This window comes from Penicillium griseofulvum (assembly GCF_001561935.1).
Source record: "Penicillium griseofulvum strain PG3 chromosome Unknown contig_90, whole genome shotgun sequence".
Classification (NCBI taxonomy): domain Eukaryota; kingdom Fungi; phylum Ascomycota; class Eurotiomycetes; order Eurotiales; family Aspergillaceae; genus Penicillium; species Penicillium griseofulvum.
Genome location: NW_024467451.1, coordinates 273914 through 297078, shown reverse-complemented (window position 1 = coordinate 297078; position 23165 = coordinate 273914). Strand labels below are relative to the sequence as shown.

The following is a 23165-nucleotide window of genomic DNA, read 5'->3' as shown; positions in this document are numbered from 1 at the left end:
TGTTATCTTGACGGGATAACCTCTTATTTCCTTTTCTATTCTAGTCATCCATTTATCACTTCATCATGGACGGGGATTCAGCACACTCCATGGAGGCTGAGCGCGAGATGACTCGGCTCTGGCGCACCTTTAGAACAGTCTATGAACTGCTCGCTGACCGGGTAGGCACTTCAGATCGAGTCCCTGACTTTTCAATGTCTCTCCCATAATGCCCATTTACAAAGGCTAATCATCGGCGACACACCAGGGCTACGAAGTATCTGATAACGAGCTGGCACTTCCGTTAGAAGAGTTCCGCGCAAAATATGCTGACCCTCTGGGCTACCCTGAGTATGCGAAATCCTTGCCTCTATCGGCCCATTGTCTTGAGATAGCGAAAACTCAAGCTAGACAATGCCAATACACGCCATTGAAGAAGCACACATCACTAACAAGCCATTCCGCAACAATAGTCGCACTAAGATGAAAATCCAAGCCCGCCCCACCGACACCATGAAGTTGAAATACACAGCACTGCCCAGCAAAGCAAACCCAAACCCCCAGCCCGATTGTGGCACAATCTACGTCGACTTCTGCCCCGACTCCTCAGGTGTCGGAACCAAGCAGGTGCGCGCGTTCAACCACCTTGTCGATGAGAACAACTTCCACACCGGTATCTTCATCACGCAGACACCGATCTCGCCCTCTGCCGTGCGCCTGCTTTCCGGTGTCCCCGGCCGCATCTGCGAGCACTTCCAGGAACAGGATTTGCTTGTCAACATCACCCGCCACGAGCTGGTCCCCAAGCACGTCCTGCTGAGCCCAGAGGAGAAGGCCAAGCTCCTGGAGCGCTACCGTCTGAAGGAGTCCCAGTTGCCCCGCATACAGATTTCTGATCCTGTCGCCCGCTATCTTGGTTTGCGCCGTGGTCAGGTCGTTAAGATCATCCGCAAGTCTGAGACTGCGGGTCGCTACGCCAGTTACCGCTGGGTCATTTAAGTTGCCAAACAAGGTTGTTAAGAATTGACTAGGAAGATTGATATGTGACTCTTCAGCATCAATTGACGCTAGATCATTCTCTTCTCTTCTATTCTTTTTCTCTAATTTGCAGGTATGGCAAATCCAAAGAGTCAAACCCCGCTTCCTGTGAACCTCAACTTCACAAATTCGAATTGCATCGGGTCCACTTCACTGTCTCCGATATAACTGCTTTCCATACTACGCAGCTCTGCAGGAAATACCGAATGGGCAGTCGAGAAAGAGCAGCTGATGCCAGAAGTGGACACTTGGGAGTTATTTTTTTTTACTCATCAACTCACATTCAAACACAAAAAAAGTTTTGGTCTCCCCTTTGTATTATGGGCAGCATGGCGTATAGGCGCGAAGTTTCTCCTGCTTTAGGGGATTGCGATGGGGGAAGGTTTGCCTGTGATTTTACATAATTGCCGTGTCTTTGTATGTCTAGATGAATCCAATCTTTGAATGGCTGTCATTTCGAGTCTATCTAGAGGAGGAATTGTAGATATGTCCAGGTAATGTCTGCCTACCGGGGTACATTCATATTCATATGGGCCACTATCCCGTAATAATCTATACATTACACCTAAATGTACGAAGTACCTATAAATAAGACATCTAGAAAGAGGTTTCTTCGAGCAAAATCAAGAAAAAGAACTAAAAATATATCTTATGGTTAAAACCAAAAATGAGGCCGCCTAAGTATAAAATCCGTGGAAAACGCTGGAAAATGGTTGACTAAGCCTCGGACTGCGCCACTGCAACTCTTTCTCGATTCCGGCGCTTCCTCTTGATTTCAGTCACCTCATATCACCTCTTTCTATCTCTCCTTACTGATCGAGGGTTTCGAGTTCATACCGAACCCATCAGATAAAGAAAACAGCCATATCCACATTTTCGAAATCCACCTCAAATCAGCACTAAGTCTTAACATCTCTTGGGAACTCCACCTTCACTTCCCACCATGTCTTATAACAAACCCGTAAGTTCACAGAAGCAATCAGTCGCAAATAATTCTTAAGCACAAATTTCAGATACTAATCTCTTCCAGACAAGCCCACCGCCCTCTTACCCTGCCCAGGCCCACGACGCCGGCCCCTACTACCCAAACTCCCCACCACCGGGCCAAAGCCCTGGCTCCGCGAACGACTACTACGGCGGCGGCCAGCCCCAACAGCAGGGTTACTATCCACCCCAACAAGGCTATGGCCAGTCACAGCCTCAACAGCAGGGCTATTACCCCCAGGGCCAGCCGATGTATTACCCTCCGCAGCAGGGCCAGGGGTACCCCCCTCAACAGCAACAAGGTTACTATGCCGATGACCGCGGGAGGAACTCCGGTGGTGCAGGAGGGGGCATCTGCGCGGGTATCATGGCTGCCATGGCTTGTTGCTGCTGTTTGGACATCTTGTTCTAGACCAACTTTGGTCCTGGCTTTTTAATACGTGACCACGCTACTGGGATTTGATTTTTGGTTGGTGTTGGGATGTATTGTCGACTCGCTATGCCATGTACACGCTACACTCTTGAGAGGATTTCGAGAGATAGAGGCTGGCCTTTTCCTAGGATTGGCTTTTGACTCAGGATTTGGTGCTGGTTTGTGAATCCTGCGTTGGAAAGCTGTCTCAGGATTTCTTTTTTTTTTTTGCCCCCGTACATATATCCTTCACTTTCATTGCTTATGACTGGCGCTAAACAGGACATGGCGTTGTTGGCTTCTGGGGTTTCGGCCTCAATTGTACTACACTTTTTGGCCCTACTTTTTGTTTATTCTCCCTTGAACCAGATTACTATGTTCTACTTAATTCATCTTTCTCAACCACGATACAAACAGTACAGCCCGATATAAGAAGTTTTATAGATCGAGTAGATACGATTGGGAAATCCATGCACTTTATCAAGAGATAAAAACATTCCCATCATTATTTGCAAGCCCATTTCCATAAATCCCAGCATCATCAATAAAAGAGATCAATCATAATACATAAAACATAAGGGTATCGCATCCCAAACCTGAAAACCAACACCTCCCAAATCACCTCTGACTACTATAATCACTTCCCCCGCCATAAGCAAGGGGATCAACATGCCTCACCCCACCCCTCCTCGGTCTCCGCGGCGGACGTGGCGAAACATCAGAAGGAACACTAGACTCATCCTCCTCAACCTCAATAACATCTGGATCCATATCCCCAGTCGTAGAAGTAGCCAAAGACTCCTCAACAACGACCCGATCATGTCTCGACGACGGCCGACGTCGATAACTATCACGGAAAGACTCTCGTTCCTCAGTTACCTCGATGACGTTGGGTCGTCGCCGTCCAGCAGCTGACCCGCGTCGACTGCGCACGTCCCCGATCTCTTCATCATCCATCGACATAGACATCGACATCGATATCGAGGATGACGTTGGCGCTGCGACCCCGCCGCGCGCAATGCCCCCTGGGTTCACAGCGAGGAATAGTACGTACATTAGCAGTACGAAGCCTCCTACGCTGCCGAGTACGATTCCCACTACTGTGCTTGCGGCGGGACTGGTGTTCAGGCGGCCGTAGGTTGAGGGGATTGAGATTGTTGTGTAGCGTTTTTGTAGGGAGGTGTCTGTGTGTAGGAGGTTTGGGTTTAGGTCTCTTGTGTTGAGGTTTGGTTTGGTTGGGTCTAGGTCGAGGCCGAGGCCTTCGAGTGGGTGGGTTGACATGGTGTCTAGTTGTTTGTTGTTGGTTTGGGGGATTGTGAATGTGGATAAATGTCGAGATTATTGTAGAGGGTTTGGATATTTCGATTCGAGCGAATGGGTTGAGGTCAGCTTGTGAGCTGAGATGCGCTTGTAGAGTTTTGTGACATGCGGTGTCAGAGGTGTGGATTTTAGGAATACGGAGTACAATGATTTGAAGATATTAGGGATAAATTTACGGAGTAAAAGCGCAAGAAATAAGAAATGTCCGTAAAATGTCAAATGTCACGAAGTAGATAAGAGGAGGCTGGGGGTGGCTGGGAGATGTGGAGATGCCCTACTTTTTTGTCACTTCGGACATTTTGGACATTTTGGCTTATATTAAGAGAATCATATTCGTATTATGGTATATTTTTGGGCTTAGCTCATTCTCTACTACGGAGTATTGTATACTGAATTGTTCTACTTACAATTGAATGTCTAATAAGCCCCTTTACGCTTCTCGTACTCAGGCTGGCCCGCGGGCTTAACCTCATCCAGCGCCGTCAGCACAGGAGTGGTATGAACCATATCCAAACTCTCCAACTTAGCACCCTTTGAATCAAGCGCCCACAGACTCAAGGCCAAATAGTTGGTACCCCGGTAGTTGAGAATACCCTCAGGAACAGGGAAGCTCGTCTGGGGACCAATGTTGCTCACATACTTGGCGTACTGGTACCCGTTGACATAGAGCTGAGCACGGTAAGCCGGCGACGAGGTGCTGTTCCCGAAATTAAAGTACACAGGAACATCCCAGCCCTTCTCCATATCCAGATCGAAGCTTGTAGTGTAAAACTTGATTCCAGGCTTTGACAAGCCCTCGAAGGGACTACCGGATTCCCATTTCTGAGTCGGCGGCTTGGGCTGGTGGAAACCCTGACGCTCGGCGTAGAGACCACCCTCGTTGAGCGGGCCACGCACTTGGTCCAGGTAATCCTCGCCGCCCAGGTTGCCGGTCAGCTTCCAGGCAATGTCACTCGCTGGGTGGCCGGACAGCTCGTAGTTTAGGATACCGCGAGGGAGCTTCATCTGGTCTTCGCCCACGATCCAGTTTTCGTTTAGGCCCATGTTGTCCACGACCACGGTGAACACGTACGACTTGCCCTTCTTCAGGGTTGGTAGATTGTACGTTCCGTTGTGGTCGGCGTCAGGGCCAATTCCGCTCCATGATCCTATGTGGTTCTCGTTCAGCCATACGGAGCTGCCAAATGCGCTGCCTCCTTGGGTCTGGAGGGAGAAAGTCTTCTCGTTGCCGGTTGCGACGAAGTGGCCCCGGAAGAGGAGGGTTCCGGTGTGGAAGCCGTAGTCGGAGGAGTACAGCGAAGTTGGAGTCTTGAGTGCATGGCCGCTGTTTTTGGTGGGCTTGTCTGCCGAAACCCATTTGGAATCATCGTACGAGGCTTGGAGCTCAGGCAGAGTATCAATGGACTTCCACTTCAGACTCTTCAGGGTTGGAAGCTCGACCTTCGGTGCCGTGTAAGCGACGCTGGTGGACCAGATTCCGTTCTTGTCAACCTTGACATTCGCCTTCTTGCCGTTGATAACCAGGTTCTTGGCATTGGACGGAGCGCCAAGTACCTCAATTGGGGTGGTTGCATTGAAATCAGCAGTGAGATGAAGGTCATTGCCCTTCACAAAAGCAGTTCGCACGAGGTATCCGGCCTTGACGATCAGAGATGAGGGAGCAGTCTTTTGGGTGCTATAGCCAGGGCTCTCGCCTTTGGCTGGGAGCTGAGGAACCCAGTAGTTGTAGGCAGAGTTTCGGTCTGATGGTTTAGTCAGTTGCGATTAGGGTGGTATTTGAGGAAGCACTTACCCAGAAGAACAATCTTCAGATCACCCACCTGCACGATACGGCGAGTGGTGGAGACATCCCAGCCGATAACAACAGCCTTGCCCACCTTCTTAGTGGTGATGCTCGACGATGACCCTTCGATAACAGAGGCCTTCGAGTTGGAAGAGACAGCTAGCTCATGGTGCTCGCCAGGGCCTCCGTACAGCACAAGAATCTTAGATTTACCAGACTTGGTCCAGGTAAAGACCTCGGCAGAAGAGTAGAGGACATTAGTGTCGGCCACATCATAGTCAACGACATGAATCTTGGAATCACGGCCGCTGAGAGTAAGGCTTCCGCCAAGCTGGGGAATAGTCACTTCACCGGCGCTGGTAGGAACCTTGAGCTTATAGTCGACAGATGCTTGGGACGAGTAGTCGGAGTGACGGACAACAAAGAAGGAAGAAGCAGTATTCTTGCCCCCGAGCAGGGGAGTCACGGCCAGATCAGACGAGGTGGTGTACTTGGAAGTGGTCAACTCTCCTGGTGTTGATAGAAGGTAGGCCGATGACGCTCTTGCAAAGTTGCCAATCAGCTTCAGCTCGCTGTACTTCTCACGGGTGATGTTGCGGGATTCAGTAATTGCGGAACCATAATCATAGGAAGTGTAACCACCGGGGTGGCCCAGGTTACCCCAGTTAGTGCCACCAAAGATCTTTCAATAAAATATCAGCATTGATGAGTATAATGAGAGGGCCAGAACATACCATGTACAGGTTGAAGATTGCGACTCTGAAGCTGAGGTTGTTCTTATAGAATACTCTCTCGAACTCATGATTCAGGAGGGCAGCACACTTGTCGAGCCCAGCACCTCCCCATGGATCGAAGGCACCACCTTGGAACTATACTATAATTAGATTGATGATCCACGGAGATATCCCATATAGCTTACCTCGACCAAAGAGTACGGGGTGGCAGGACTCGTCTCCATGTGTATCTTATAGAAATCAGTGGGCAGCTTTCCCGCTGGCCAGGTCGAAGGATTTGAGCAGTCAAAGCCGAGAGGGTAGTTGTCGTGGCCGTAGATATCCACTTCACCCTCGCCAGTTCCAGGGGCATTGTGACCGTCAGTGCCGGCATCGTTGCTAATAATAGGAACAACAATTCCCGCCCTGTGAGCCTGGTCCTGCACGTATTGCATGTAAGCTCCATCTGGGAAATCTTCGTATCCACAGCACGCGCCACTGTACTCATTCTCGGGTTGGAAAAGAATGATAGGTCCTCCATTGGTGATCTGGCCCTTGGCCATCGTTGCGGCAACATTGGCCATGTAGCTAGTTTAAAGATGTCAGTATTAATGCTTCTAGTGCATTTGGTAGGGTCACGTACTTGTCCGTTGCCTTCAGGAAGTCCTCATCACCACTTCGCAGAGTTCCATTCACGCTCTGAAGCCAACCCGGAAAACCACCGCCCGATACTTCAGCATTGATGTAGGGACCAGGTCGAGCCAGGAGATAGATACCAGCCTCCTTAGCGGCGTCGAAGAATGGCTCTAGAGCGAAGATTCCCTCGGCAGTATACTGGCCCGGCTTACCCTCCAGTAGAGCCCAGTCGATATAGAAAGAAACACAGTTGAATCCCAGAGACTTGACTTTTTGGAGAACATCAATCCACAAAGATGGGACAGGCAAACTGTAGGAATCTTGGTCAGCATAATTCACCCCTGAAGAAACAGCTACACGATGCAATTAACTTACCGATATGGGTGAATTTCACCACTGAAGATCATGATTCTCTCACCGTTGACAAAAAGAGACTTGTCATCCCAAGTGACCTATACAATGTACTCATCAACACAACCATCCGAATCCAAGATCCAAACCCAACATACATGTTTCTGGAGCAAATCCCGCTTAACTGGATCGGGGTGCTCGGTGATAGTATACCCATTCCATGAATGGCTGATGGCAGCACCAGCGGCCTGGGCTGCCAGATAGGCAATAGCCCAGGAGGACAAGAGCTTCATGCTGTCTCGACAGTCTACGCAGTGGTGAAGCGGGGTGAAGCGGGGTGCTAGGAACAGGAGGAAGAAGCACTTTAAGTCAAGTCCGGTTTCCCTGCGTAGGGGTTACGCTATTCATATACGGAGACTCGGGACATCATTGACACGAATCAAGGCAACATGCAATTGCTGTACTAACGTAACAATGACCCGTTTTCCTAGCCAGACCTTTCGTTACTTCAGACAAATTGAGGGTGTCCCCCGGAAGCTCCGTGTTGCATATGCGGGGAGGTCCACTATGGTATAAACCTTGGGGCCGTGCTAAGGACGTTGGATATTGCGGAGGAGATATTCTCACTAACACAAAATAAGAGGACTCTAATAGTTCGGTAAAACTAGGACCTTCAATAGCAAGCACACCTAGCCAAATCCAGCCCATTTCACGGGATAAGTTGGTTATAACCAAAAGTCCCGGACTAATGGACCCTTGCTTCCAAGGTTGTCCCCAACCTCACAAGGTAACCGGACCGAAGATCCCCTGGGGGGCCGATTTTTCCACATATCAGATGGCAGATCTAACATCTGATGTTGTGCTTCCGATGGGGGATTTGTTCATTACAGGTAACATCCCTGTAAATGCCGAATTTGACACGGGAATAGATCAATAATTTCTAGTCTACGGTTCTAAGCTACCTTTTGCCCTATTATCTCAGACATTTCTTCTACCACAAAAATAATTAAAAATAAAAATAAAAGGTCTTACCCGGGTTCGAACCGGGGTTGGTGGAAGATTTTAAAGAATCAAAATCCACAGTCATAACCGCTAGACCATAAGACCAGCTAATGGTCAGGTGACGACACAAGAATTACTATGTATTAAGATATATTTGTATAGTCATCTAGGAGCCCTAGAAACGCAACATCGCTAATGCTAAATGTATGTTGTATAGTAATATTACTGTGAATGATCTTTGGGTAGTCAATTTTAACAATAGCTATGATAGAAGGACTACGGACATGCTCTTTATATTGCGATACAATTTTCACTAAGCTACTTTGAGTTCTTTCGCTGTCGCTGGATAAAGAGTGTGTCAAAAGTCCTTCGCTAGCATTGGCGCAGGTACGGTAAACTAGGAAAGTTAGCATGTCCTCAAATTAGATAGTGCTAGGAGGAACAGGACAGAGGCTGACATCAAAGCGGAGGGTCATCTTGAGATCCTGAGATCCTCGTGGAATTGATAGTGTTATAAGAAGATCTTGTACGTACTACGGTTAGCGTGGATGATCGGTTACATACCCGATACAACATAGAGAAGCAACCTTCAAATCTAGTAGTATATCTGCATCTCCTCTTTCACCAAGAGGCCTTCAATCATATACCAATGTTTTCTCGGCACCGTCATATTGTTCTTATCACTCTATACCAGATCAAATCAAATCAGTCTGTTCATATTAGGTGTTGCTTTCAAGGACTATTTATATTATTTTCTTATAGTAATGGTTACATAACGTGCAGCTAACAGCCCATACCACTCACTCACAATATATTTCTCCATAACTCATCGTCTCCGGGGATACCTAGAGATGCCAGAGATCTACTATCATAGAAAAGCTAGTTTTTGTAAATAGGTTAGTTTGTGCCGCAATTATTCTGTGCGATATTAAACTAGCGATATATACTCCGCGAAACGACATACTATATTCCAATCATTTTTCCGCCTAGGGTAGGTAGATTCACATATTATAAATGGCTCAGCAGGTAATTCAGACCCCAGGCTAAGAAGTAAACGATAATTTCCTTTATATGGACGCCAGATAACCATCGCTTTTATAGATAAAAAAAAAACAAAAAAAAAAGAAAGAGGTCTTACCCGGGTTCGAACCGGGGTTGGTGGAAGAATTTCAAGGAAATCAAAATCCACAGTCATAACCGCTAGACCATAAGACCAACTAATACTGGAAGGAATATTTTTGAGTATTATAAGGGAAAATAATATTTTCTACATCTTCATCATATTGGTTTCAGCACTATAGACACCCTTGATTCAAGAAAATGAATGGATGAAAGATGATAGTAAGAAAAGATACTACGGCCGCCCTTTAACTAGCCCCTTTAGTGCACCTACAATCCACAGTGCAAATTATTATGGTATCCCAACACACTTGTCACTGCGATTGAAAAGAAGTACTCAAAATATATCTCATTATGATAAGGGCGTGTAGACTAATCATTGAAATGATAAAAACAATTGTAATAATTGATATAATTCTAGTCCACTAGATCACGCCAACTTCAATGGCCATTATTTTCATCCACTACAAAGGAACTAGAACTTCCACTGCTTCAACCACAACTCCATCCATTCCTCGGAAACTGCCTTGACCTCGGCCATTCTCGGACTCTTCTTCAGTGTCTCCTTTGTTTCGAAAGAAGGCCATTCCTCACCCTTCTCAGCCGCCTTTGCGACCGAATCGAAGAAATCAAACAACTTCAGCGCCGGGTTCTGCTTCAAGCTCACTGCTGTCGTGGCGCTGCCTCTGGAATTTCGTAAAGCACCCATCCACTCAGCCCATGACACAATATTAACAGATGGGCCAAGGTGCTTTGCTACCGTTGGGACCAGGCTCGCCCAGTTGACGGCATTGGGATTAACGGTATGGTACACGGGCAACGTGTGTGTAGCGGCCGAAGAGCTTCCATCTGTAGCTACACCAGCTAGTTGGACGAGGATGTCGGCGAGAAGGTCCACGGGGATCCAATCCACCCGGCTCAGAGATCCTAGCGTTGAGGGCAGGACGCCGAGGTACTTGGAACTTGCAATCAACTATGCCACAACAGAATGTTAGCAACAATATGCTATCGCGTGTACTTTGAGGATCTTCATACCGTTGGCACCCACTCATGCTTCCCCCACATGCCTTTTTCTGTTCCGCGTAACACAGGTCCGGCAATCTGTCCCACCCGACAGACGGAGGCATTCACACCGGACAACGCCACAGCATCATCGAGGATAAGCTCGGACACGTGCTTCGCTGAACCGTAGCCGTCAAGCTCCGTGGTTGGGATATAGTTTGATTTCTCGGGAACGGCACCATCTGTTCTCAAGTGACTAACGGTAGCGACGCTAGATACGAAGAACAGGGATGCGTTGTGGTTGCTACTACGCGAGAAATCGATCATGTGTCGGACCCCACGGACGTGAGGCTCAAAAGAGGCGATATCCCAATTGTAATTTACGGGCCATTGGTTGTCTGCCGAGACGAGTTTTGTTAGTTACTAAACCATGTAGTACTTCATATACGTAGAGAGAAGGATACTCACGAATAATGTGCGTTGTCTGCTCCAGGAGAGTGTTGTAAATCTCCGCCGCTAGTCCAAAGTTTGGTTTGGAGATGTCGACCTGTATAAACTCGACCCTCTGTGATGGCCAATCCGTAGTTAGTCCTCGGGATTCACTTGCGGCCGTCTGTTTTGCCTTTCCATCTTCTGCCCGGTTGAGACAGTAGATTTTCTTCACGCTCTGCTGTTGATGCAGCGATTCAAGCAAGTAAGACCCAAGAGAACCAGTACTTCCTGTGAGAATTACAGTGTGGCCATTCCGCAAGCCAGCAGTATATTTAGCACGGAATCTGTCCACGCTCTTTCTCTGTAAATCGATGGCAGTCTCGGCACCCCTCGTCTTGTTGTGGACCAGATCGTATAGTGCCTCTGCGAGTGCATTGATGGTAGGATGACTATACACGAATCTGGAGGTTACGGCTAGCTTCTTCTCTTTGCTGACATTGTGCTTCCCGACAGCCGAACGAAGGGAGTTGGAGATACTGAAAGTCAGAAGGGAGTCGACACCGACAGAAAAAAGGTCAACATCTAGACCGATTTCCTTGGCCTCAGGTAAAGCATCTACGAGAAGATCGTGAATGCTTTTAGAAATTGTGGCAAGGGAGGTGACGTCGATGTTGGTTGCAAGGTTGCCGTCTTCTTCTATGCTCTTATAAAATTGTTCGATTTCTTTTTCGTAAAAGATAACTGTGTCGCGGCGCTTGACGGTGTTTTTGTCGGTTCGAACGAACGGTTTGCCAGGCTTCGCAAACCAAATGTACTCCCGGAATAGGCGTGCCTGCTTAGACCCAACGGCGTTTGCAGCATGGACTTTCTCCATAATGCTATCCAAAATTGCGTCACGCTCTTCTGTGGATGATGGCTCGGGAACTGCTAATTCAACAAGAAGAGAGGTCATTGTGTAGCCTGTTCCAACCTGTCCATTTCATTAGCAACAAGGTTGGACTGAATCATACCATTTTGCGAGGAGTGCAAAAGCCGACACCTAAGGTTCAGCAATTTATACTTACTATAAGACAAGCGCTGACTGCTGGATGGCTATTGATAATTGCTTCCATAGCCACAGGATGAAGCTTCTCTCCATTTGACAAGACGAGCATATCGTCCGTTCTCCCTCTATAAATCCACAAATCTGGCTTTGTGGGATGTGGTGCATACAGGTCCTTGAAGGTCAATTCCTTACTATCCGGGAATGTATGGAAAATTCCCTGGTGAAGGGCCGCGCGCTCCTCGTTGCGAACCGCCCAGTGCTCATGGATACCCTCATCGATTTTTCTGAAGTCAAATCCGGCGTAGGGGTGGAAGGAAAAGTATATCCAGTCCTCGCGTTCTACGAGGAGACTTCCTTGGAAAAGGCCCTCGGAAGTACCGGTGAGATTGCATATTCTAACATCTTTGGTCGCTTTGTTGGCGCTGGCGTGGGTAACTGGGCCTTTTTGCTGATTAGCAAACACGGTATACTCTGGGGAATTCAGGTTTCTTACCGCCAGATGCGATTATGATTTTTGCACTTGTGAATTTGGTAGAGACAGCAGGTGTCTCGCCAATGTCATCTACTATGGAAGGGATGATACTCCAAATTTTGATGTTCGTGTGGTCGATAAGGGAATCAATGAGGTTGATTGTTGAGAGCACACCCACAGGCCCAATAACATTGCTTGTACGATAAAAAGCCCTGACCAAGATATTCATGATCAATCCTGCGGCCTAGCAACTCATGTTATTTCGACTTCCTTTTTCGAAAAGTTTTAAAACAAGATACTCACATGATAGAGGGGAAATGCTGAGTAGAACCGATCGCCTCCTTCGAAGATGACAGTCCAAGGAGGGCGCCCATCACTTTCTGGCAAAAGGCGTGTGGCATCTAATGTGGCGAGAAGGGAATTCTTCCAAACGATGGGCTTGGGAAGGCCGGTCGATCCGGAGGTATGCAACACGCAAAAAGGGTCGCTGGCAGCCTCCTGGAAAGTTTTGTTATATGGATAGTCTGGGACCGGCTCCGGGTTCAAGAGTTCATCAGTTTCGGGAATCTGGATTACTTTCATTGAGCGGTGGGATAAGAGCTCAGGCAGCATTTCCGGCTGCTCCTTTGGAGAAACCCATATGTCACATTTGGACGCATTCAAAACAGCCATAGTAGCCTCAATCCTGTTGAGGGGAGATGGTAAAAGCGCCTACAGAACATTACCATGATAGATTCTAAAAAGACTTGGTGACTTATGCATACCTTGTATCCCGCCTTGATGCAACCAAAAATAAGCAATATGTATCGAAAATCGTTCCCTAGCTCAGTGTTAGCGTATATTGGTATAAACCAACTTATTCAACTTATTCTAGACGTACGAGGGCCAAAGTACCCAACCGTTGGAAATTGCGATTCCTTCCCCAGTTCGGACTCGAGCCACCAGGCAGTTCTGTTCACTGCGTTTGCGAAGTCACGAGCGCTGATATCCCGGAGTCCCTTGGAAATATCTTGCGAAATTGCGAGCGAGTATACAACCTGCTCTGGCTCGTCACGAGCCATTTCATCCACAATTGTGATAATAAGGCGTCTGCCATAGTCCTTATTGATCGCCATGTTGAGAAAAGCTGGAGCTTGCTTAGATTCCAATGCTTAGCAAAATAGGAGCCCCTTTTGACTGCAATGTCTTTATACAGATTTTAACAAAAGTGGAAATAATAGTATCAATGCCAGTATGTAGAATTTGAGGATGACGCAAATTGACCGACGGCTTGTATGGAAGGATTATAGATACGGAGGATTACCTATTTGGGAATTTCGTGCGGAATATGACCGATCCTGATGTTAAGGCCGGGAATCCCCCGCCCCAGTGGAAATTCAACAGACACATCAAGTCTAGACCTGGTTATGCTACGCCATATTATTTCAGCATTTTTCATTTTGAGAAACATATCGCCCTCACTGCATTCTTGAATCTATGCAAAGATGCTAAGATTGCAGTCTGGGCTACTTCCTTGCATTACCTCATTAAGTAGATCTGTTGAGCCTAATCCCTACCGTTTGCCCAGGTGATATGCTGTTTGCTAGCCCAGAACAGACTGAGACCTTTGCTTGCTAAATTTTGGGGGTATGCATACTCTAGTTATCCCTTCATAAATTTCACAATTTCCATCCAATTTCTTCATATCTTTCTCTCTCTGTGTGATTTGCCTTCAAGATTATGCTGTCGCAAGGCATTCGGATCTCTATAACTTGGATATTTTGCTTTAGGTAGTTCTAGCATTGTTCACAGTGACGGTAGTTTTCTCGAAAAGGCAAATAGATGCCAATGAGACCTATACACATAGTAAATCTCAACATTGGTCTCTGCGAGACTTTTCTTATGCATAAAACCTGACAAAACTATGCATTGGAAACCGCAAAGATGTACAAGTGCAGTATTTAGTGTGTGGACTGGGCCATATCTAGCTGGCTATATTCTCGAAATTGATTGCATTGCACCAGTACATTGCTTTCCGTTCCCAAATTGCTCGAGTAGTCAGTCCACAGATAACTCCCCCAGGCGTCGTATACCGTCAACTAGATCATTTTCATCGGACCATGAAAAGCACAACCGTAAATACGATGAAAGCTTAACAATCGTATCACCAAGAACCTCAAAGGCTTCACCAGGCAAAATGTCCAAAGCTTCCTGCTCTGCAAATGTTCTCACAACAAGCCTACCATCTAATTGCCCTTGTAGCTTCAGCCAGAGGGAATAGCCTCCTATCCTGCCCTCGCTATCTTCCACGATCCGCACACCTAGCGGCCCTAATGTCTCCCGCACCACGGTCACCATGAGATGGCTCCGGTGTGTGTAAGCTGGGATCAGTGTGTTACAGACGTGCGACGTGAGCTGCCCCGTGGCCAGGGGCTGGGCCACGACCGTAGCTCCCAACTGGCTTTGACAACCACCGGCAATGCTGGCGCCCGCTGCGAATAGAGCGCGGGCTAGTGACGGGGATTTCGAGATCCAGCCCGTGCAAACACCGGGGCTGACCAGTTTACTGAAGGAGCCAGCACTGAGAGTGTGATCAAAGGCGTATGATCGGTGGATAGGGTCGGGAGGGTGCGGTCGATGTCTACAAAACAGGCCAAAGTAGTAGGGCCCCTAATTCTTTTTGCCTACCTAATTGAGTTACTGACTGAAATAATACACCATACGTTACCAAACTTCTCTCCGTAATTACACTCTACTAATTTTCCCTTCCCTTCCCATCCCGCCCGTCCCGTTCTATGCTACTATATAGATGTTGGACTGCAATAGACAGTGGTAGAAAGAAAGGCATTTCTGAATTCTGATAAGTCAAAAAACATAAAATATTCAAGAAGCATATGTTCTCAAATAAAAAGTTCACAGTTCCCAAGGGCACAACTAGTAATCGTCCACATCCTCCACAGCCCCAGTCTCCATTTCCCTGAAATAACTCGGCCGTCCATCTTTCTCATAGACAAGTTCAAACTTGGGATTATCCTCAAAGTCACCCTTTGGTCCGCTAGTGAAGCTTCCGTCAGCTAGCAACGCCACGCTACAGTGCCATGGGGTGGTATAAGAAGTCTTTGTCGGCAACAAGTTGATAGAGACCTTGTGTTCGCCCGTGGACTGGTGGATGCTGAGACGGAGGTAGTCAGGGAAGTTCTCATTTATTGCCATTCCGAACGCCTGTACTATCACGTCAGCCATGGGTGTATTTGGGATTTGTAAATCTGCCAAACGAGCCAACTTACGTATCCGCGGTAAATCATCTGCTTCGCCACATACTTGACATCCCTGCGATACTTGCGACGGCTCATATTCCCGCCGACTTTGAAGATGTACTGGAGATCGTTCTCCAGGAAGCGCGAGTAGCCACAGTACGTCAGCCGTGTGTCATCTTTCTCGGCTATCTCCTTTGTCACGTCAAGGTCCGTTTTGCCGTACCGGTTCAGCAGTGCCAGTCGGAAGTTCAAAGCATTGGCTATGTATGTAATTTCCTCCAGCTTATCCGGGAGGTTCGGGATGTTGACGAGGTCCTTGAGACGAGTGAAGCGAATGTGGGTGCAGCCACTCTCAGCAGCAAGAGCCCGCAGACCTTCACCATATGCCCAAACATCACGGTCTGGGATAGTGAAGAGATCTAGAAATGTGGGGAAGATGATCAGTCAGTACTAGTACTCACCTGCAGGGAGAGAACATGATAAATCAAGACTGTATTACCATTGTAAAGAAGCCCGTCCGAAATAATAAGTAGCTCTGCCCCGGGTTTATACACCTCACCAATAGCCTCGCATATGCCATTCAAGCGTTTCAGGGCCAACTCCTCGGCTTTGTCAGGGAGCGTGCCGAGCACCTTATAGACCTTGTTGGCAGACTTCCATGGAAAGGCGGGCAGACACATCTGCACCGTTTGTCCCTTGCTGACGAAGTTGCGGATCACAGAAATGAATTTGATAGCACCCAGTTCCCAGCGATCATTCACATCAACCGACTTGGTTAGGTGGTATGGCTTGAGAACAGCAAGGATTTTTTCCGAGGTTTGGGTGTGAATATCAACCTCCTGGGTATCCCTTAAGACGCCATCGACTAGAGCCGGAGCCGAAAATGGTTCTAGAACAGGTCCTGCTTCAGGCTGAATCTTTTGAACAGAAGTGGCTACGGTCTTCTTCTCTGAGATGTGCCCCTGAGGGATGGCTTCAGTCAAGCTGGGCGACATGTTGAAATGATGATATAATGCTGATTGAAAATTCGGGGATAGATAGAAAGTTGATGGTGTAATTTCGTGGTAGGAGAAAGCAGGGACAGGGTTGAAGTATGTAGAGCGAGTCGTGTAGCAGTACCATACTCATGAACTGCGATTTTATACTACCAAGCTGAAAGGGGTAGCCTTGGCAAACTTCATGGACAACTTGACAAAGTCCCCCGAGCTAATCGTCCACGGCGACTTGGTGAGAGGAACAAGTCCTGGATAAAACCTCCTTGGAATTCTCCTTAGGGGTTGTAAACGGGCCGCGGAGGATTTCTGTAGACCTCCGTGTTGTGTCTAAAATAGGAAATGATGAGAAACATACATACTTTACCCGTATTTAGCCACATTTGGTCTCATACTTGATGCAAATCTCGATAATGTGTAACACTCTGAGCGGACCATTCATTCCTAATCATGATTTGACGTGTGACTATCTCATTACACTAGAAGCGTTTGTACTACAGGCTTATATAGACCGATATAGAGGTATAGGTAACGTAGGTGGACAATCAAGTGGGCGTTCAGCCTTGGTTGAATTTGTGATAGAGAATTATACAAGCTGGATTTCTTCAACTAATATTTTTTGATAGGCTATGAACGAAATTTTCCCATGTCCGTAAAGCTGCCCCCACGCTGGCTAGTAAATCTTTCCTCAATATGCACAGCTTTTCTTAATAGTTCCTGCGAAATTTGCCTGTTATCCCGGGTCAAGTGCTCGATTCGAGATGTCACAATCCCCGCCTGAGTGATGTTAAAGTCGAGGCGCTTTTGTAGAAGCACATCCTTAATAGTATGAATTTTCAGGCCTTGGCCATTAAACAAGATATCGCAGATTTGAAAAACTTTAAAGGCAACAGTTGTTATAAGAGATATGGATGCCGAATCCGGAGGAGAGTTGACCTGCGCTGAAGTGGACTTGGACGAAGTTCCTTCGTCACACATCTCAAACATGAGCTTGCAGCTAACGTCGATGTCTTCTAACATCTCCCGTAATGGACCATTTGATATTCCGATTTTCTTCGACATTGATAATGTACCCTTGTCGGAGATCGTGGAACCATCCTCTTCCATCGTCATGATATGACGCTGAAGTCTCGCACAATGTTCTAACAAGCTAACAAATCTGGTGCCTTTGGATGTCGCGCTCAGAGGGTCGCTACGGTCAGATGGCTGTTGGGAAGTTGTTGACGACACGGAAGTTTGCATGCCCGAAGGTGATGGTGAAGTAACGTCTGGTAAGTCTTCGGACTGCATATTTATAAAGGAACGGCTGGTTTGATTGGTAAAGTTGGGAAAGGTGGGTTGGTGTATGTCAAGGAGAGCGCCATTCAAGACATTTGGAAACTTTAGCGGCTGGTCTGAGTCTTGCAAGTCGAAGCTGTGCTGCTCCGTCTGAATTGCGAAGTCCTGATGAGAATCCCACACGAAGAGATCCTCATTGTTGCTGCTATCGGCTGCTGGAGGAGACCTTTTTGCTGATGCACTAGGCACAGTATTTTCGGTAGGCTAAAGGGAGTTACTGTTCATGATACTCCCCGGAGAGGTTGTATGCGAATCCATCACGTCGTGCGATGGGTCCGAAGGGTCACTTTTCGGCCTTTTGGGTCTTCCACTCCTATAACGGGGCAAGAAATAACAGCGCAGTCCCCTGTCCTCGCAGTGAATGCAAGATCCCCCGCCTCTTGACATGATACAACGAATCTTTCTTTTATGACAGGCATCACATGCATTGCGTACGTGTGACTGCACGGGGAGCATCTTGCTGTTATTTTCTATAACGATTAGATCAGAATTTGGCAGATATTTTGAGGATATACAGACAAGTTTCTTAAATTGAAGATTGTATGAGATCCACAGTCTACCTTAAATGCATATATAGTATTTATCTCTGAGAGCGGTCAAAGTGATAAGTGGCATCCATGATGTATATTTAAATTGTATCAATCCATTTCCCCACAGCTCATCTTTTATACCATAAATATAAACTTCTTAGAATAATTTCTTATTACAAAAGTACACCTGTCATTTATGTGTAGTTGATACATATAAAATACGGCAGAATACGTTAATATACAGTGGCGTTTCACAAGTATTCGCACCCGGTACCTCGAGTTTTTGACCGCCCCTACACCGTCTGCCTATTCCTACTAGTATAAAATGCCCTCCCTCCTCTCTCTCTCTCTATTACCATGCTCCCCGGTTCGGAACTTCTAACATACGTTCTCGAGGGTATATGTGCTAAAACACTTAGCAAAATGCGGTGCTAAGCGTATCAACAAGGGGAATGTTTGAAAGGACAACTTCATAACAGATAAGGACAACACGCTATCCCTAATTTAGCTAGCATATTATAGACCCTAGTGCGTTGTATAGTAAGTTAAGCCTAAAGTAGTTTAGCGCGTTATCCTTTTGGTCAGGCATTATCCCTTTAAACGTTCCCATCAAGAAGTATACTTATCTAAATATCCCTCTCTCAACCATCCTTTATACCCTACGCCAGGAATTCAACCGCTCTTATAGTATCTCACTACCCCGCCCTAGGGGCCCACAGGAGCTTACTAAGGAGGACCGAGACCGAGTGTACGATACTATCTAATCCCGTCCTAATATTACCTATGAAGACCTACTTGCTAATGTTGATTGTAAGGTTAAAGCAACCTCAATCTAGATTCTAGCGTCTAATGTATAAGATAGGCCTTCGAAGGTGGCGGAAGATGAATCGACTATATCTAATACCTCTCTACGCCTAAAAACGCCTCAACTAGGCCCTTACGGTAAGACCCTGGTTACGAGAGATACCAAATAACGAGGAGACCTGGGCAAAGCTGGTAGATGCAGCGCAGTATGCATGGGAGAATCTGACAGTGCACCACTTTGTTAATTGAGCTAAGACTATGCACCACCGTGTAGAGGAGGTTATCAAATATGAGGGCTGGCATACTAGTTATTAGGGTTGGATTTCTAATACGAGGTTTCTATCGGCAGAAAAAGAGTAGGTCCTTGGCTTTCTGAAGTACCCAAGTGAAAATACTCGTGAAATATGACTGTATTGGCGGGGGGTCTGGCAGGGGGGTTGGAGTGGCGTGGAGGGGGGTGTACGTAGCGGACACCTAACCGGTCGTGCAGGTCTTATCTAAAATATACACTGCATCTGCATATGCATAAATTTCATATATGACGGAAAATCTTTAGACATCCTTTTATTGATCCTAATTGGGAGACTGATGCTAAAATATAGGGTTGGCTGCACTACTGTTCCTTTCTATATGCTTTCCTCCGTACTCACTCTCCCGCCACCAATTACCGCGGCTAGGCGGCTTCTTTGCGTTTTTCTTTACAACTTGTCTCTTTCCTACATCTTGATCTGCTATAGTCTCTGAAGCGGTCGGTAGGTGCCTTTCGTGGTTCTCATATACCCCGTTACCGGATGTATTAACAGGTCGGGGACGATCTATCACTTGATGGCAGTGTTGTACAGCGCAGAAATAAGTTTTTATAGTGGAGGAAGACGTCATCATCCCAATTCTTGATATTTTTTGAACTTTCTACTTTATTCAGGAATTCAGACCCATCAGCTGGTCTACAGGCGATGCAAAATATATATCCATGTCCACTGAACTGTACCTAGGTAATGATGACGTATCCGTCCGACCCTCAAAATCCCCCTTACAGTCCTCGTATCTTCCAACCCTCAACATCATTCCCTTCTCATTTTAGCACCCTCATACTAGGTCAACAAGAACTGCGGCTGGACGTGACGCCAGTGTTTCCATGAATGTCGCCTTGCTTCGGCCCCACATAGTTCTCCCACGCTATCTATCATCTCACCGCTTGGGCTTGTGGTTTAGTGGTATAATACTCCCTTAGCATGGGAGTGGTCCAGGGTTCGATTCCCTGCAAGTCCAATTTTTTTGGTGATATTACTATATGGGTGACTTGCTTAAAGTGAGATAATATGACTCTATTATTCTCTCGCACTTCTATTCATCTTCGCCACTCTTGCCCTCTCCTTAACCCGCTATGTTCCGATGCCATGCTTTCTTTGCCCCATCCCTATGCCCCAGCATCTACCGCTCGCTCTAGCCTATCATTTTTCGTTTGCTGGCAAGCCCTAGCCATAGATTTAATGATGATCATAACTGGCTTGAGCTCGACTCGTTCCTTGATGACCATCTCGGCATAATCGCTAATCCAACCTATGGATACGAGATCCTCCTCGAGATTGGCGTGGTCAGGATTTCCAATGATGTCCAAACAAAGGACAAAAAAGGGGATAAACTGGTGGAATAATAAGAGACTATTTGAATAGTTAATCAATTGCGCAAACGAGGAACGGTAAGTTGCATGTTTGACATACCTGATGCCCCAAAACGCATTCGCCGAGGATGCAAGGAGAGATTGGAAGATTTTCACGGATTTTCTGGATATCTCCACAGCTTGGGATGGTAAGATGTGACTCTGGTTGCATTTTTTCGATTGATAGAGGATGATGAGCATTTTGTAAGTGCTGAATAGTACATCGACGCAGAACCATATATCGAGGTGACTTGTAGTCATTTGAAGAAGGCCCTCCTTTAAAGTGAAAGATTAGCAATGAACATCTCATGCACTTTTGTTTTTATGTTGGTGTGAGACGTACCGCATCCCAATCCGATAATATTAGCTGAACCTCGTCGATAAAACTGTCAATTGTCGCATCATGGGAGACGGGATCAGGATCTTTTCCTTTGTCAACCCAATCAAGATATTTCATCACAATGAGCGTCAATCGCATAGAAGCGATGAAGTGAATCTGGATGAAACGGGATGCCTCATTGTCGACGCCGGTGATAGTTGGGTCGGGAAAATCAACTTTCCACGATCCTGCCGGGATGAGGGCTGGTTTTCCGTAACACATGCGAAAAAGACAATCCGTTCGCAAAATGTGCCAGAATTCAAACCGTTTTCGATTCCGCTCTACTTCTGCCTCGCGTGGGAGAGATTCCGGCCCTGTGGGAAGTTGGTTATCTCCCTCGGAGGGTGTCTCATCCACGGAGAAAAATCCTAGGGCTTTGGATATCCTGCATGTTTGGGCGAGGGCTTTCCAGGATAAATCGATATTGCAACATTCGAGGGACAATGACATCTGTTAATATTGTTAGTTCATTGGTGTGGTATTAAAAAGTATCTGGTTTTCTTACCAGCGACAATGCTGCGAAGAAGTCGACTGGGGTATCTTTGATATTTCTCAGCCAGTCTTCGCTGAGAGAAATACATTTCTGGTATATAATATGAACCAAGGCACCTCTTCTTGGGAGTGCCTCTGGCCTTGTGACGATGCCTTGAAAAAGAATGGTGTAATAGATGATTTGGGAGGTACAATCTAGTTGAACATGGGGTATTTCGAGTAGATCAGGAATTGAAGTTAGGAATGATTTTTCGAGAGGAATCTTGAAGCCTTCGAAATGGCAGAAGCTGTAGTAATCTGGATTGGATGTTAACGAATGAATAACCAAGCGCGGGGCAGATGTTGTTTACAGTCTATGAGCTGTTTGGCCAGGTCTTTTGGAATGGACAGCTCTTCTCGTGTCTCCGCGGGCTGTGTGTCTTGCATGAACTGGATTTCCGACATGGCGGAAGTAATGGCAGAGAAGCATTGTTCGTTTTCAAGAAAGCACGATTGAATTTGTTGCAGATGACAGAAGACATTAGAGAGAAGCATAGATCGACTGCCTTCATCTTTGATACGACTGATAATATCACGGATCCCGGGTGGGACTATTGTGGTTGGGGTTTCAGGCAGGGTTGTATTTCGTGTGTTCTCTGATTCGAGAGAAGAGATAGACATGGAATCGACCTCATTATCTTGATTTCCCGCGAAATTATCCAAGCCACAATGCTCCTCTAGGCGCTTGAGGCGCTCGATAACTTCTAGAAGAACACCCTTCTCAAGAAATTCGGTCCTGTGATAGTCTCGTTAATCAAAATTTGGAGGGATGTAGTAACCCTCTATGGGCAAATGTACCCTTGTTTCTTAGTTCGTGCCTTGCGTGACAGGTAGGCACACTCAGCTCCTGCAGCTTCACATCTCTCACATCTTGGTATGACTCTATTGCAGCGAATCTAGAAAATTGTTATTGTGGCTGAACATTTAAGATGACACTGCCAAGGACTTTATACCTTCTTAGACTGACAACGACCACACTAGGATAGCCTCATGTCAGAATTCAATCAAATCACGTGTTAAGTCTTTTCTCACCGAAATAGCTGCTAAAAGCCCAGTACTCATTATTGTGGCACTTGTTAACTACTGGATGTTGCGGGAAAGTGAAAAGACCGAAAGTCCGGAGGGACTTCCAAGAATTAGGGGCCTCTACTCTGATTGGTCACAAGGCTCTTCCTCGTGTTAAGTGGGTCCGGACTCTCGGCAACCCCGAATCCCCGCAGGCTAGTCCAAATTAGGTTATGGCCTAATCCTATTTAGGAACTACCTCGCTCGCCGAGCTTTATGACTCCTGAAAGGTCCCAAAGTACGGAGTAAGCATCTCTTTGACCCCCATTTTGATCCACGTTATTGAGGACCTGAGATATCTCGGCCTATCACAAGTCATTTATTTTAAAACACAGTAGCCTA

The 23165-nt window shown here is 46.7% G+C and overlaps 8 protein-coding genes across 8 annotated transcripts; 2 read left to right on the top strand and 6 right to left on the bottom strand.

The window, feature by feature from the left end:
* Window positions 1–65: 65 nt before the first annotated feature.
* PGRI_044420 (DNA-directed RNA polymerase core subunit RPB5) lies at window positions 66–978 on the top strand (the record flags this gene model as incomplete). Its single annotated transcript, XM_040792155.1, has 3 exons — window positions 66–161; window positions 248–330; window positions 453–978. 3 exons carry the CDS (start codon window positions 66–68, stop codon window positions 976–978), a joined length of 705 nt encoding a protein of 234 aa, XP_040649211.1.
* A 982-nt stretch (window positions 979–1960) lies between these two features.
* Window positions 1961–2413, top strand: PGRI_044410 (uncharacterized protein; the record flags this gene model as incomplete). The annotated part of the gene is made up of 2 exons (XM_040792154.1): window positions 1961–1978; window positions 2048–2413. The coding sequence occupies 2 exons, from the start codon at window positions 1961–1963 to the stop codon at window positions 2411–2413; spliced, it is 384 nt and encodes a 127-aa protein (XP_040649210.1).
* Window positions 2414–3031: 618 nt separating this feature from the next.
* PGRI_044400 (uncharacterized protein) lies at window positions 3032–3694 on the bottom strand (the record flags this gene model as incomplete). Its single annotated transcript, XM_040792153.1, has 1 exon — window positions 3032–3694. One exon carries the CDS (start codon window positions 3692–3694, stop codon window positions 3032–3034), a length of 663 nt encoding a protein of 220 aa, XP_040649209.1.
* A 456-nt stretch (window positions 3695–4150) lies between these two features.
* PGRI_044390 (glycoside hydrolase family 35 protein) lies at window positions 4151–7509 on the bottom strand (the record flags this gene model as incomplete). Its single annotated transcript, XM_040792152.1, has 7 exons — window positions 4151–5475; window positions 5526–6198; window positions 6251–6385; window positions 6436–6817; window positions 6873–7175; window positions 7241–7317; window positions 7375–7509. 7 exons carry the CDS (start codon window positions 7507–7509, stop codon window positions 4151–4153), a joined length of 3030 nt encoding a protein of 1009 aa, XP_040649208.1.
* Window positions 7510–9812: 2303 nt separating this feature from the next.
* Window positions 9813–13403, bottom strand: PGRI_044380 (Male sterility, NAD-binding; the record flags this gene model as incomplete). Its single annotated transcript, XM_040792151.1, has 8 exons — window positions 9813–10310; window positions 10373–10737; window positions 10808–11741; window positions 11836–12257; window positions 12310–12532; window positions 12592–12999; window positions 13053–13108; window positions 13169–13403. 8 exons carry the CDS (start codon window positions 13401–13403, stop codon window positions 9813–9815), a joined length of 3141 nt encoding a protein of 1046 aa, XP_040649207.1.
* Window positions 13404–15201: 1798 nt separating this feature from the next.
* PGRI_044370 (isocyanide synthase family protein) lies at window positions 15202–16519 on the bottom strand (the record flags this gene model as incomplete). The annotated part of the gene is made up of 3 exons (XM_040792150.1): window positions 15202–15489; window positions 15555–15943; window positions 16024–16519. The coding sequence occupies 3 exons, from the start codon at window positions 16517–16519 to the stop codon at window positions 15202–15204; spliced, it is 1173 nt and encodes a 390-aa protein (XP_040649206.1).
* Window positions 16520–17143: 624 nt separating this feature from the next.
* PGRI_044360 (uncharacterized protein) lies at window positions 17144–18310 on the bottom strand (the record flags this gene model as incomplete). Its single annotated transcript, XM_040792149.1, has 2 exons — window positions 17144–18058; window positions 18290–18310. The coding sequence occupies 2 exons, from the start codon at window positions 18308–18310 to the stop codon at window positions 17144–17146; spliced, it is 936 nt and encodes a 311-aa protein (XP_040649205.1).
* A 2295-nt stretch (window positions 18311–20605) lies between these two features.
* PGRI_044350 (transcription factor domain-containing protein) lies at window positions 20606–22820 on the bottom strand (the record flags this gene model as incomplete). The annotated part of the gene is made up of 7 exons (XM_040792148.1): window positions 20606–20849; window positions 20910–21124; window positions 21192–21677; window positions 21733–22016; window positions 22070–22494; window positions 22557–22654; window positions 22791–22820. The coding sequence occupies 7 exons, from the start codon at window positions 22818–22820 to the stop codon at window positions 20606–20608; spliced, it is 1782 nt and encodes a 593-aa protein (XP_040649204.1).
* Between the last annotated feature and the right edge of the window lie 345 nt (window positions 22821–23165).